The 12,113-nt window shown below is 38.9% G+C and overlaps 1 protein-coding gene across 3 annotated transcripts in view; it reads left to right on the top strand.

The window, feature by feature from the left end:
- Nucleotides 1-12,113, top strand: part of SLC12A1 (solute carrier family 12 member 1) — a 48,677-nt gene that overhangs the window by 30,062 nt on the left and 6,502 nt on the right. For all 3 annotated transcript variants that reach the window (XM_009952279.2, XM_009952278.2, XM_086471622.1), the window contains 6 exons: nucleotides 2,027-2,167; nucleotides 4,075-4,181; nucleotides 5,066-5,148; nucleotides 7,750-7,893; nucleotides 9,758-9,889; nucleotides 10,121-10,232. In XM_009952279.2, the coding sequence (XP_009950581.1) occupies nucleotides 2,027-2,167; nucleotides 4,075-4,181; nucleotides 5,066-5,148; nucleotides 7,750-7,893; nucleotides 9,758-9,889; nucleotides 10,121-10,232 (719 nt within the window). The remainder of the gene's footprint in view (nucleotides 1-2,026; nucleotides 2,168-4,074; nucleotides 4,182-5,065; nucleotides 5,149-7,749; nucleotides 7,894-9,757; nucleotides 9,890-10,120; nucleotides 10,233-12,113) is intronic.

The raw sequence follows: 12,113 nt of genomic DNA, 5'->3' as shown, positions 1-12,113 counted from the left end.
TTTTATATATATAGTACTAATGAAAAGGGCACAGATAAAAATATGACATATGAAATCTGCCAGGTCATTTCACAGCTTCTTTCTCAATGTGATTTTCTGGTTTTTAGATAGAACTAGCTGGAAAGTTTATTTTGAAGGCCTTGCCTCCTTTTCTAGCAGCCAATGCCAACTCACTGAAAGCAGAATCATAGAACGGTTTGGGTTGGAAGGGACCTTAAAGATCATCCAGTTCCAACCCCCCTGCCATGGGCAGGGACACCTTCCACCAGACCAGGTTGCTCCAAGCCCCATCCAACCCAGCCTTGAACAATGCCAGGGAGGGGGCAGCCACAGCTTCTCTGGGCAACCTGTGCCAGTGTCTCACCACCCTCACAGTGAAGAACTTCTTCCTAATATCTAACCTAAGTAAATGTATTGCAGTTATTTCTACATCTATATAAATGTACAGTACCTCCCATTTTCTTCCAGGAAGACAAAAAAAAAAAAAGAAGTTTTTGTAAGGCTGAAAAATTTTTAAAGGATATTTTGGCTTTACATTCAAAATTACCTTTTAGAAGTTGTTTTTGAATTAAGTGATCCTTCCCATACATTTAATTTTGGAGATAATTTCTTTCAGTTCAGGTTTAACACTGTTCTTGAACGGGAAATAAATTTTGAGCTTATACTATTTGCTATAGAGAAAAAAAATCTAAATCTCCCTCAGCTCTATTTTATCCAGTTTCCCAGCTTACCAGAAGAAGCTACCATATATCTCACTTCAAATGCGAAAGCTTTAAATATGAACTTTGAAATACAATCTCCTGAGCATGAGTGTACCGAGACTTCCTAGCTTTGTATTACAGGAAACTTCTAACGATTTCTCTAGTTATCTGTTCGGCTGGAACCAAAATTGCAGCTTGCCAGCATCCTCAAACACATTAGAAATTTTAACAAGCGCAAAGGAACGACTTCTGCACAAAATTGAACTCTGCGGCAAACTAAAGCTCAAAACTATATCTCTTTATAACAAACCAAACTGGTACCAATTTCCAAGTTATCCACACGGAAATACTGGAATCCAAGTGCTTCTGAGCCAGCTCTATTCTTCTGGTGCACTTAATTGCTGCTTCTGTCTCTGATGTTGCTGGACACATTCACAAAGTCTACAATTCTGCTATTCTATTCTGCCTTGGAAAGTGAAGGCTACCTGTCCAGACCAATAACACTAAAACTGGTATTTGAGACTCTTGAGTGTCCATATCAGAGTTTCATCTTCACTGTAGAAGACCTGGACTACTTCAGCTTCCTAAAGACAACATGAAAGGGAATAAACAAAGCCTAGCAAACCTGGAACTCGAACTTAAGAGCACAGACTTTTAAAATCAATTAAATGCCAGATACATGCTTCCCAAACTTTCTATATCCAACTTCCTCAATCTTTCTATAGGCCATGCTTGCAGACTTAATGTCTTCCCTGAGCCTAAACTTGTGGGGGACCCACTGCCAGACCATTCTCTACTGTCAAGTCGGTGTAGATGTCTTGTGACTTGCATATGCACATAGATTTTTGTCTCATTACATTACCAGATGACCACTGGAAGAACCTGGTGACAAAGGCATTTGCATCTTTAATTGTACAGCAACAACCCTTTTCTCTTACTATTAGTAGACAGGAGCTTAACCATATATATTTAGATCTGCTGAGACTTGGTTACGTAGTCAAGTCAGAGAGGGACTTTATTCACTCTGAGATGCTTCATCATACCTTAGATATTTTTCTAAGATGTTACGATCCGTAGTAGTCCTTCTTTCTGTCAGAATCACTATATTTAAGTAGCATTAACAGCCTCAGCCCTCTCAAACAGAATGTGAATTACGTTAGCAGCACAGTTCTTTCCAAAGCCCTGAATCTCTGTGGACACTTTTTGGAAATGTATTTTTCTGAATTTCTCCATTCGCTCCCACAGCAGACTAGGTAACTCCTTCAAAATCACTGTATGATGTATAATACAAAGTCTTCTTAACAATATTTTATTGTATCATGCAGGGACCACGCAAGCTGTGTGTTAAGGAGATGAACAGTGGCATGGCAAAAAAGCAGGCCTGGCTCACAAAGAACAAACGAAAAGCCTTTTATGCAGCAGTGGCAGCTGACAGCTTTAGAGATGGAGTCAAAAGTCTACTTCAAGTAAGCTTTTTGTTTACAGAACACATAGAAGAGTGTTACATCAAAGCATCCCTTTATGTAAAGCATTACTGTTTACTTGTTAAGAAGTCCTGTGTATATATGGATAATGTTATAAGCAGAAAGGGCATTCTGGGGGTACATGCATATTATGTTACAGGTTATTTCATAAAGAGATCTAGTTCTGGGCTATAGAATTATGCGACAAGGCAGACTGATTCTCTCCTAAAAGAACAAGACACTTCTACAAAAAAACAAAAAAACAAAAAAACAAAAAACAAAACACAAGAGAGGCATCTACAGGACAACATATGAATGTGTATGCAGCCAACACTTGATACATTTGAAATCAATTCTATTGTTTGGTATTACACAGCATATTAAATATCTGAGAATATTTTTGCATTAATTGAAAACTGAAAATATGTAATACACATTTTCTGCAAACGGAGAGGCAAGCATCTAAATAAAAGCGTCTGCAATATTTTTCTGTACTGTTAGAATACAGCATCATTTCCAACGGTCCATTTAAAATGGCCTTAAAGGCAGAGAGGCACTGTTTTCATATTTCCCATCTCCCTCCCTCTCTCACATATATGAATATTTAAACATACAGGTACTGAGGCAAAATGTAGAGAAAATTCCCATCCTTTGCACAAAACACACTGCTGAAAAAACATCAGTACAAACTGAGACAGTAGGGAATAGACTAAAATACTCTGGGTAACAGTCACCCACTGGTAGCCTACCAGGGCTCTTTGTACACTTGCTGAATAGACAGTACAATTGAGCAAGGTGAAATATTATTAATAAAGATCCCTTTGTTCTATCAAAGCCTCACAAGAACACTTCATCTTGGGTTTATATATTGTCTCAGTAGGACACCCTTCTGATGTCTTTGAGAGCTGTTGCAGTCTGATGATCTCTTCCTTTCCGTTACTACTTAAACACTATTGCCAAAGTCAACTACCGGACTACAAATAATTCCCTTCCAGCAAACAGAAGGATAACCATATCATCATTATTGTAACCCAAGGACATCTGCTTTGCTTTGCCTACCAATTATTCATTTCAACGTAAATAGTGCAAATGTATCAGTGCTACTCAAAAATCCTCATCAAGGTTCCAACAAATTTTACCTATTTTCTTTTTGCTAGTATTAAAAATTGGCAAGTGTAACAACTCGACAAGATGGTGAATTTGTGGGTCTTCTCCTGAAGTTTCCCAATATCTAAATCTCCCATTGAGTATTTTAATTTCTATAAAAATCAGGTTAGATGAATCTAGATCTGACAACCCTTACTTGTTCTGGTTTTAGCATCCAGGCCCAGTTTTGGAGGGAACCCAATATCTTGACAAACCATTTGTTCTCACCATTTATAAACTATCTATAAAGCATGCTCAGCTAATTTTGGATAATCTTTTGGAAAGAATACGACAAACAGAACAGCAACAGTTTCTAAGTTCAAGGTGAAAAATTATTCTTAAGAGGATATGCCTTCTCTGCATATCTGAGGTGTTTTAAGAGACTTCAGACCCAGCTCATCTATTGAGTTTTCCAAAGCTGACAAAAGCTTTATGCTATTATGTCAGAATAAGCATACAAACAGTGCTTGAACTCTCTCATGATTCCAAGTTATGGAACCATTTTAATGAGAGCATGTCAAAAGAAATGCAAATGAATGCTAATTTAGCAAAACTACATTTCTGTCATCTAAAATCATTTATAGTTGGAATGATTTAGAGCTAATCTTTCTGCTTTCTGCATGGGTACGAGCATGAAGGACATTCATGAAATGCAATCTAGTTGTGTCTCCAGAACATTACTTCAGTTATTTTTTGCCATTACTTTTCATTTACCATAAAAGCATGCGTGTGTACCTTCTCAAACAGTGTTTTAATATTGTTAGGCCTCAGGCTTGGGCAGAATGAAACCAAATACCTTGGTGATTGGATTTAAGAAGGACTGGAGAAATGCCACTGCCACACAAGTTGAAAACTATGTGGGCATAATACAGTAAGTCACAGTTCAGCATCTCCTTTTTTCTCTCTCTTAGACTAGATTAATATAGCATTTCCATACAGAATTTGACATGTAGAAACAATGTAAGAAAATATCTACAAATTTGGTTTCACACATGCTAGCTCCATAACAGAAGTTTCTGCCCATTAAAAAAGGCTCCTTGGCTTCACACACCTAGCAAGATCTGCTTAGCAAACATCTGGCATTGTCAGAGCTGATGTGGCTTGACAATGCTGCGCAAAATAAGCTGCACTGCTGTCAGCAGTGCTTTTGCAGAACTGTATTTTCCCATTTTTAGTGGGCACGAGCTCAGAGAAAAACAACCCTAATGTACATACTTAGGGAATAAGAGAACATAATGGAATTCTTCTTTTAAGCCTAAGAGACAGAGGCAGAGCCTTGCTTCAAATCTCATGTGTGCCTAAGGCTCAGCAGCTCTGTGCATTGGGATTTAGCTAGGAAACAGTCATTTAGAAACAGGCTTTTCATAGATTCTTCCTCAAAATTCACCTGCAAAGCTGAAGCAAGTTAAAGAACAACAAAACCCACCCCAGCTTTGTTATTTCCTCAGAGAAGGGAGGAAAAAATTACCAAATGGCAACCTAGTTCCTAAAAAGTGTTGTCAGAAAGACCCATTTCAGTAATAGCCTATCTGTTACCATGCCCAGTGATACCCTTTTTTTCAAATGAGGGAAGAAAGTTGATAGTACTTTACTTGATCTTGGACAATTCCTTCTGCAATTTTACCTAGAGCAGCCTAGTACATGACAGTAACAACTCCCTGTGACCATTCACACTTTTACTGATCCACTCCAAGTAGCTTTCCTCATTGACATGCATGATGCAAAAGGATATTTATTCTTTTTCTTTCTTTTCAGCGATGCCTTTGATTTTGAGCTCGGCATGATTATCGTCAGAATTAACCAAGGATTTGATATATCTCAGGTCCTCCAGGTCCAAGGTATGCGGTGACTCAATAGCTGAATGTCTACACTGGTTACTTGCTCAGCATGAGATGGAATCTGACCAACACTCTTAGAGTCACCATCTGGTTTATAGAATAGTTCCTACACCTGTAACTTCTGCAGTTCCTCCTTGCTTCTGCAGTTTCAATCCTGCCCAAAACCCTTGCTGAAGCCCTGGCAGTGACAGGAGGAGGCCAAGCCTCACACATTAAGGGGCTCTGCACACCAGAGAACTCAACTCCCAAAGCACTGCCAGCACAGGCACAGACTAAAGCAGTGAAATCACGCTATGCCACAGCAACCAGTCACTCTGTGGTATGTTTCCTTCCTGCCCGCGGCACATCTTCCTCCCTCTGCCTACCTGAGATCTCTGGGACTGGCAGGAATCAGGAAGCTGCACTTTTGGTACCGCCTCTGGAACACTGGGGCCCAGAAAGTTCCTACCCGTGAAAAAATCTGGAACCCACAGGAAACATCAGGGTTTTTTTTTTTTTCACCTTTATGTTCATTCTTCCTTAGGTTAGCCGTGCATATCTTGGGGGGAAAGGGAAAACCTTTCACCATACCACAACCATTCAGGGAGACGTGCAACCTGAGTGGAAGAGGTAGAGGGAGACAGCAAGCAGGCAGCTGCACCTAAACAAAGGGCTTCCAAGAGCCACATACAATGGTGGCCTTCATTTTCCTTTTCCTCTTTAGGACACAGAGGTCTTACTGGTTCCTCAGGTATCCTGGGGAGGGAATGACTCCATATAAAAATCTCATCAGAACAGCTCTCTAGGTTTTCAGTACAATAATTTTCCCACTTCTTATAAGTTTGTCCACTTGAGCAGACAGACACAGCCTAGACCTAGACATTACTCCTACCATCCCTTGTCCCCCCCACCAGATAAATGTTTTGTGTTACAAATGAATTAGATAAAATCTACAGACACTGAACACAGGCAGGCATAAAAAGAACGGCGACTCTTTGCTGCCGCCTGCTGTAAATTCTGCCTCCAGCTCCCCCCGGTTTCCCAGACACACACACACACGCCGCACTCAGAACTGCTGGGGAGAACACCTAGAAAGGACACAAGTACCTTAGCTAATTAAAACAAGAATTAACTCCCCATTAAACAGGACGGATTCTAGGATGAGGCAACCCTCAAAAGCAAATAATCTCTCATAATTAAAAGGCGCCAGAGACTCCTTTAAGAAACAAAGACGAATATTCACCCAGCAGACTGGCAGCTTGATGTGCATGGAAAGTTACAGGGCAAAACTACAGGGACTTAAGAAAAAATTCCAAACTAATCATGTTTTTTTTCTCCCCTCCTGTTGATACCTGAAAGAGATCTGCCTGTCTCTTTGCTTGATGCAAGTCAGAAACTGACTGCTTAGGACATACACAGTCATTAGAACACAAGTGAAATTACATCAAATATCAACTTTGCATTCTTACAAACTAGCAAATGTTCTCCCAGCGTTAAGACATAAGGAATCAGAAAGAATTACGAACATGCTGGGGAACCTCAAATGTGCAAAAAAGTTTTGAAGCAGACAAAGTCTCTGCACCAGAAAAAAACCAACAAAAAAAAAAAAATCCTTGCTACAGCCTTTCTGTTTAATAGAGAAACAGAAATTTTACTTTTTAGTAACCATTACATTAGTGACTATCATCATGTCTACTAATCAGAAGCACATGGCTGTCAGGTTCCAAAGTAAAAGAAATTATATTCCTTTCTGTTGGCAACTGAGCGTGTCAACAGAGCTAAGAATGTCTAGCTAGTGAGGGTTTGGAGGTTTTTTTAAAACGCAATGTCTTAAATGGATTTACCTCACTCTTAGTTCATGTATTACTCAAATAGAAGTTTTTCTTATGAAAAAAGCTTTCTGCAAGCAAATGCCTGGATCATATTAATGAGTACCTCACCATAATATTTTCCACAATAATACGTGGTACCTTTTTCTGAGCAAAAGTCTAATAATGCTAAGATGAAATTGTTTTTTCATATTACTGAATTACAGAATTGGTTAGCTAAATCTTACATCTTTGCAGGAAATACTGAAAAAATTAAAATATTAGAATATTTCAGTAGAGAAACTGATCACATTGTTTAGGATCCTTCCACATTTCTGAGAATCTCAAGGTCCAAAGCCATGTGACCTTGTTCTTCAAATAGGGACTCAAGGGCTAGAACTCAATACCTCAGCTTTCTCACTTCAGGAAAACAGCTTTCCTAATGTATTTTCAAATTCTTGGGGAACAAAACCAAACAATACCACAAACATAACTCATTAAATAGTATCTCATGTAACTATAAAATACAGTAACACTGAATTTGATCTGGAAGAGAAAATCTGAGAGCAGCTGAGTAGCACTTTAGTACACACCTGCTGTAGGTGTGGGCACCCTAAGTTAGGGCTTCCAGAGATGAATTCACCTTCCTCCTCCCAATTGGTTTGCAAGGAAACAGCATTTTAAACGAGTTTTTCCTCCCAGCAGCTTTACGTCGTGTACAAAGCAATTACATCACTGCCATTATATCAGTAAGCGATTTAATTTAAAATAGAAAGTGATATGTTACAGTTCCCTTACTTTTCCCAATATACAGAGGAATTAGAGAAGCTGGAGCAGGAGAGATTGGCACTGGAAGCTACCATTAAAGAAAATGATTTTGAAGAAGGAAAAAGTGGCATCTGTGGATTCTTCAGAAAAGCCCGCACACTCAATATCTCAAGACATGAAACAAAAAAGGGTAAGTTCCAAAATGACAGCTTCTTCCCGGCCCTTCAATGCATCACATTTTCACCAACATGCAAACTGAACTTTGACTCCAAGGCGAAAACTCCTGAGCCACACAGAAGCCCCTGGAACAGGCCACACCTTGGGCAAACCGGTCTTGGTGGCCGCAACCAGGTATCGCAGAATAGAGTGAGCATCCTCTGCTGGTAGGAGATGCTACCTCGTACAGCACAACTAATTCCCCCCCGCCCCAGTTTCTACATAAGCTGCTCAGCTCAGCTTTTATTGAATTCTATTTGTCAAAAATAGCACATGGTTATTCAAGTTTGAGGAATACAGACCAAGATAGGTTTGGTTTGGTTTTGGTTTTTAATGTGTGTTTTCAGTTTCTAAACAGAGGCCTTTTTTCCTCCTCTTTAAAAAAAGACATATGCACAATATTCAGGGAACAAGCAAACCCAGTACCCCACTGAAAAACAAGTAAAAATAGCACTACTGATCTATAGTCTAAGCATAATTTCATAAAAAAGCACAAATGAAGGTGGTAAAAGTACTGAAAGTACACATACAGCACGCTGTCAAACCACTAATTAACACATAACTTACATTACCTTTTGGATATAGTAAAATGATACAGAAGCATAGACAGAATTAAAGGTCTCGTTTCACAATTGCTAGGCTGTAATGATAATGACCCACCTGAAGCCATGCTTGTACGCAGACAAGTATTTTCAGAATTTTCACCTGCAGAGACTATTACATCTGGCTGTGCATACAACTCCCACGGGTATCAAGAAGATCTACACACTGAAAACATAAAATGTCATTATTCTTTACTTGGCAGACTTCAGTTCATTTTGCAGGCTTCAGTAGAATACATTTTTATAACAAACACCACAAGAATGTGCAAGCCTGTTTCAACTACTCTTTTCGATTTAGTTCAGAAAGGCATAAAGGAAATATGTACCACACATTTTGGCTCTATATATGAGATAGATGATGTTAATAAATATCCCAGCCTCTCTGTTTTGTTGCATCTTCCAGTATAGATGCTAGAACTGTAGAGGAAAGCAAATAACTGCGTAAGAACTATCCTGTCCACACTCTAGAAATACAGGAAAACCAAACAAAGCATTTTCAGAACCTAGTAGATCAGAGTAAAACCTCTAAAGAAGTCTGTCTGCTCATTTAAAATACTGCTTTTACACTGTCTCTTTGAAATCATTGAAAGAGAAGCAGTAATAAAACCACAGGCTTCAAAAGATGGAATGAGAGAAGATATTGTTAGTACCTAGGCAAGAGTGTACCTCTTACAGCCAGCCAAGCAAACAGCAAAAATCAGAGTTTATTTTCAATTAACAATGACCCTCTCAAGCATAGGGAAGCTGCCATATACGCTTATGTTTTCTGCCTTCCAGTCTTAGCTTCACCTATGCTCTCGCTGTACACCATTAGCTCTCTTTGTCCACCATTACTGTGTATTTCAGAGAACTCGGTATTTCACAACAGACAGCTAACCTTGTAAATGATGCAAAATGATGGCACTTCCCTCTAAAATCTATCAGACATTTCCCAATTGCTTTAAGGCCCCAGGAATTTCAGGTTAACTAAAAAGATCCAGAGAACAAATAATTGGATAAGCCTTTTCAAGATGTTATAATCTAGTGACAAAGCATTACACAAGCTTCTTTGGTTTCTGTGGGTATTGGTATATTACAAGTCCATAGCATCCATGCTGTAAATTTTTTTAGACTTAAAGTATAGAAATTATGTCAGAAAGAGTTGATTTTCCTGAAGCTTTCTCTCCACTTGTCTCCCTAAAGCTACTTGTTGCCTCACTTGTCAGAAATCCTTCCACATTTTTTTTTTCATTACAGAGAGTACCATTAACACAATACAGTCAATGCATGTGGGTGAATTCAATCAGAAGCTGCTAGAAGCCAGCACTCAATTTAAAAAGAAGCAAGGAAAAGGTACAATTGACATTTGGTGGCTGTTCGATGATGGAGGTAAGGAATTTGAGTAAGAACCACAGAGAGAGAGATTTCTGTGTTACCAAATACAAAAACAGGCTTGGGAACTTCCACAAAACTGTTTTCTTTTAAGATCGCATAGTCAATTTTCTGTCTGGCTTAAATGTTTTAAGATTCATTTATGTCCAACACTGCTGAAGTGAAGGATAGAATTTTTACCACACAATGCACTAATTCATCTTCCTGTAATTTTGTATGTTCTTCCAGGTCTAACAATCCTAATTCCTTACATTCTAACTATCAGAAAGAAGTGGAAAAACTGCAAATTAAGGATCTTCACTGGAGGAAAAGTCAATAGGATTGAAGAAGAAAAACTAGTGTAAATATAACTAAATTTGTCTCACTATTTAAAGAGTTTGAATTGATGCTGGATGTAATACATATACAGCAGCAAGCTGGGAATTTCTCAGCACAATTGTTTTGTTGTACTGTGGGCAGCATGAAAAAAAGTTATGTACTTGATAGAAAGGTGTTGAGCTTATGGTATAGCCCTCAAGGCTCACTGTAAATGGTGATTACCAAAGGAAACTCACATCCAGCAATTTTTCCCATTAATAGCTCATATTCCCTTCTCTAAGAAGAGCAGTCTGCACTGCATAATGAGAATATAATTAGTTTTATGGGATTTACATGAGATTGTCCAGTTAACAGCAAGTGAAATTGCATATGAAGCTTCTCATACGCAAATACCATAGACAGATAGATCACATAAATGTGATTAACCGTGGTAAAATGTAAAGAAGTTAAAGAGCAAGTTAATCAACTTTAAGACCAAGTTGATTTGACTTAGCTTTTTAAAAAAAGTCTAGATTTCATAATCATCATTTGCCTTCAAGCAAATGAAAGGTACTAATATAAACCTTAGTTTCATCATTGCTGTACATAGCACCTTTCCTTCCAAAGCACTTTACACGCTAGAGGCACAGCCGTTTCACCACCAGTGGAAGCAGGCCATTTGGGGATGGCAGTCAGTAATTCTTAACAAAGAGCAGCAGAACCATGTAGTGAGCTAAAAACAACATATCTAACCAAAACTCCAGTGGAAAACAGGCAAGATGGACACAAGGACGGGAGTTAGAATTTAGCCAGCATCACTAGGATATGACACAGTGCCTTGGAAAGACAGCTGCCACAGGCACGCTCCCTTAAGCTTCTGCTTTCACATAATGGAAACTTTACCCCACTGTGCTTCTGTCAGTTGTAAGGATTACCCTAAAGTTAACATACTTCTGTAGAAGAGAGTCACAAGTGTTTATACAAAACAATCCTATCATTAGGTAAAAAAAGCCTTACAACTGCTCAGGGACCTTCAGGGAAGTGTTCTCTGCTGCCTGTCCAGAGTCTGCCCAAGCTTGGCTGTTCAGGACTGCAACCTGCTCCTGGATCTAGGCACTCAAGTCACCAAATTTCATTGAGAAGAAGTAGCAGGTTTTGACATCAAATGGGATTTGTCAAAACATGACACATCTTCCAGAGGCAGTTCTAGCACCTGCATACACTGCTTGTCCTACAAAAGCCAGAGCGAAGAGCATGGTCAGTGCAGTTGACAACAACCTAGTTTGTCTGCAAGAGAACACTATATGTAAGCATTTCTCCCTAAACACTTAGCTTTTCTCAACAGCATGTTCTACCCATCACACACAGAAGCCTTCAAAGAAAAAATCCAGAGGCCAGGTGGCTATTCCATTAACTGGGTAGATCTAGTACAACGTCATCCAAGTACAATTTCATCCATTGTATTTCCAATTCAGAAATCAAATTTATCTGGACTTTTGCTAACATGTAATTCTCAAATATTAAAACCTTTCTACAGAAGTTGAGACTTTGCTCTTCTTCATGTTCAAAACAAGGATCGCCCCAAGGGACATCAAGATTTATATAAGCAGTATGTTCTTATATTAAAAAAAAAAAAAAAGAACAAGTAAATAGTAAATTCTCAGGCCATCCGCAAATATGTATTTCTATCATGGTCTGTTCCTAGGAACTTTCTGAACTTTAATGATTCCAAAGCTTACATTCCAAAAAAAAAAAAAAAAAGGGGGGGGGGGTGGTGGCGGTGCAGCGGGGAGATACAGCTATGCTTCAACCAAAGGCAAAACTGACCTAACTGAACCTCTCTAACCTCAGCACAAACACACACAGCGCTATAAACTATTCCACCCACCACTTGGGGGCAGGAAAGCAAAGTACTCTCTTTTAT

Source organism: Leptosomus discolor, chromosome 11 (assembly GCF_034619465.1).
Source record: "Leptosomus discolor isolate bLepDis1 chromosome 11, bLepDis1.hap2, whole genome shotgun sequence".
Taxonomy (NCBI): domain Eukaryota; kingdom Metazoa; phylum Chordata; class Aves; order Leptosomiformes; family Leptosomidae; genus Leptosomus; species Leptosomus discolor.
Note: the sequence above shows the minus strand (reverse complement) of the source record. Positions and strands in the feature narration are given on the sequence as shown.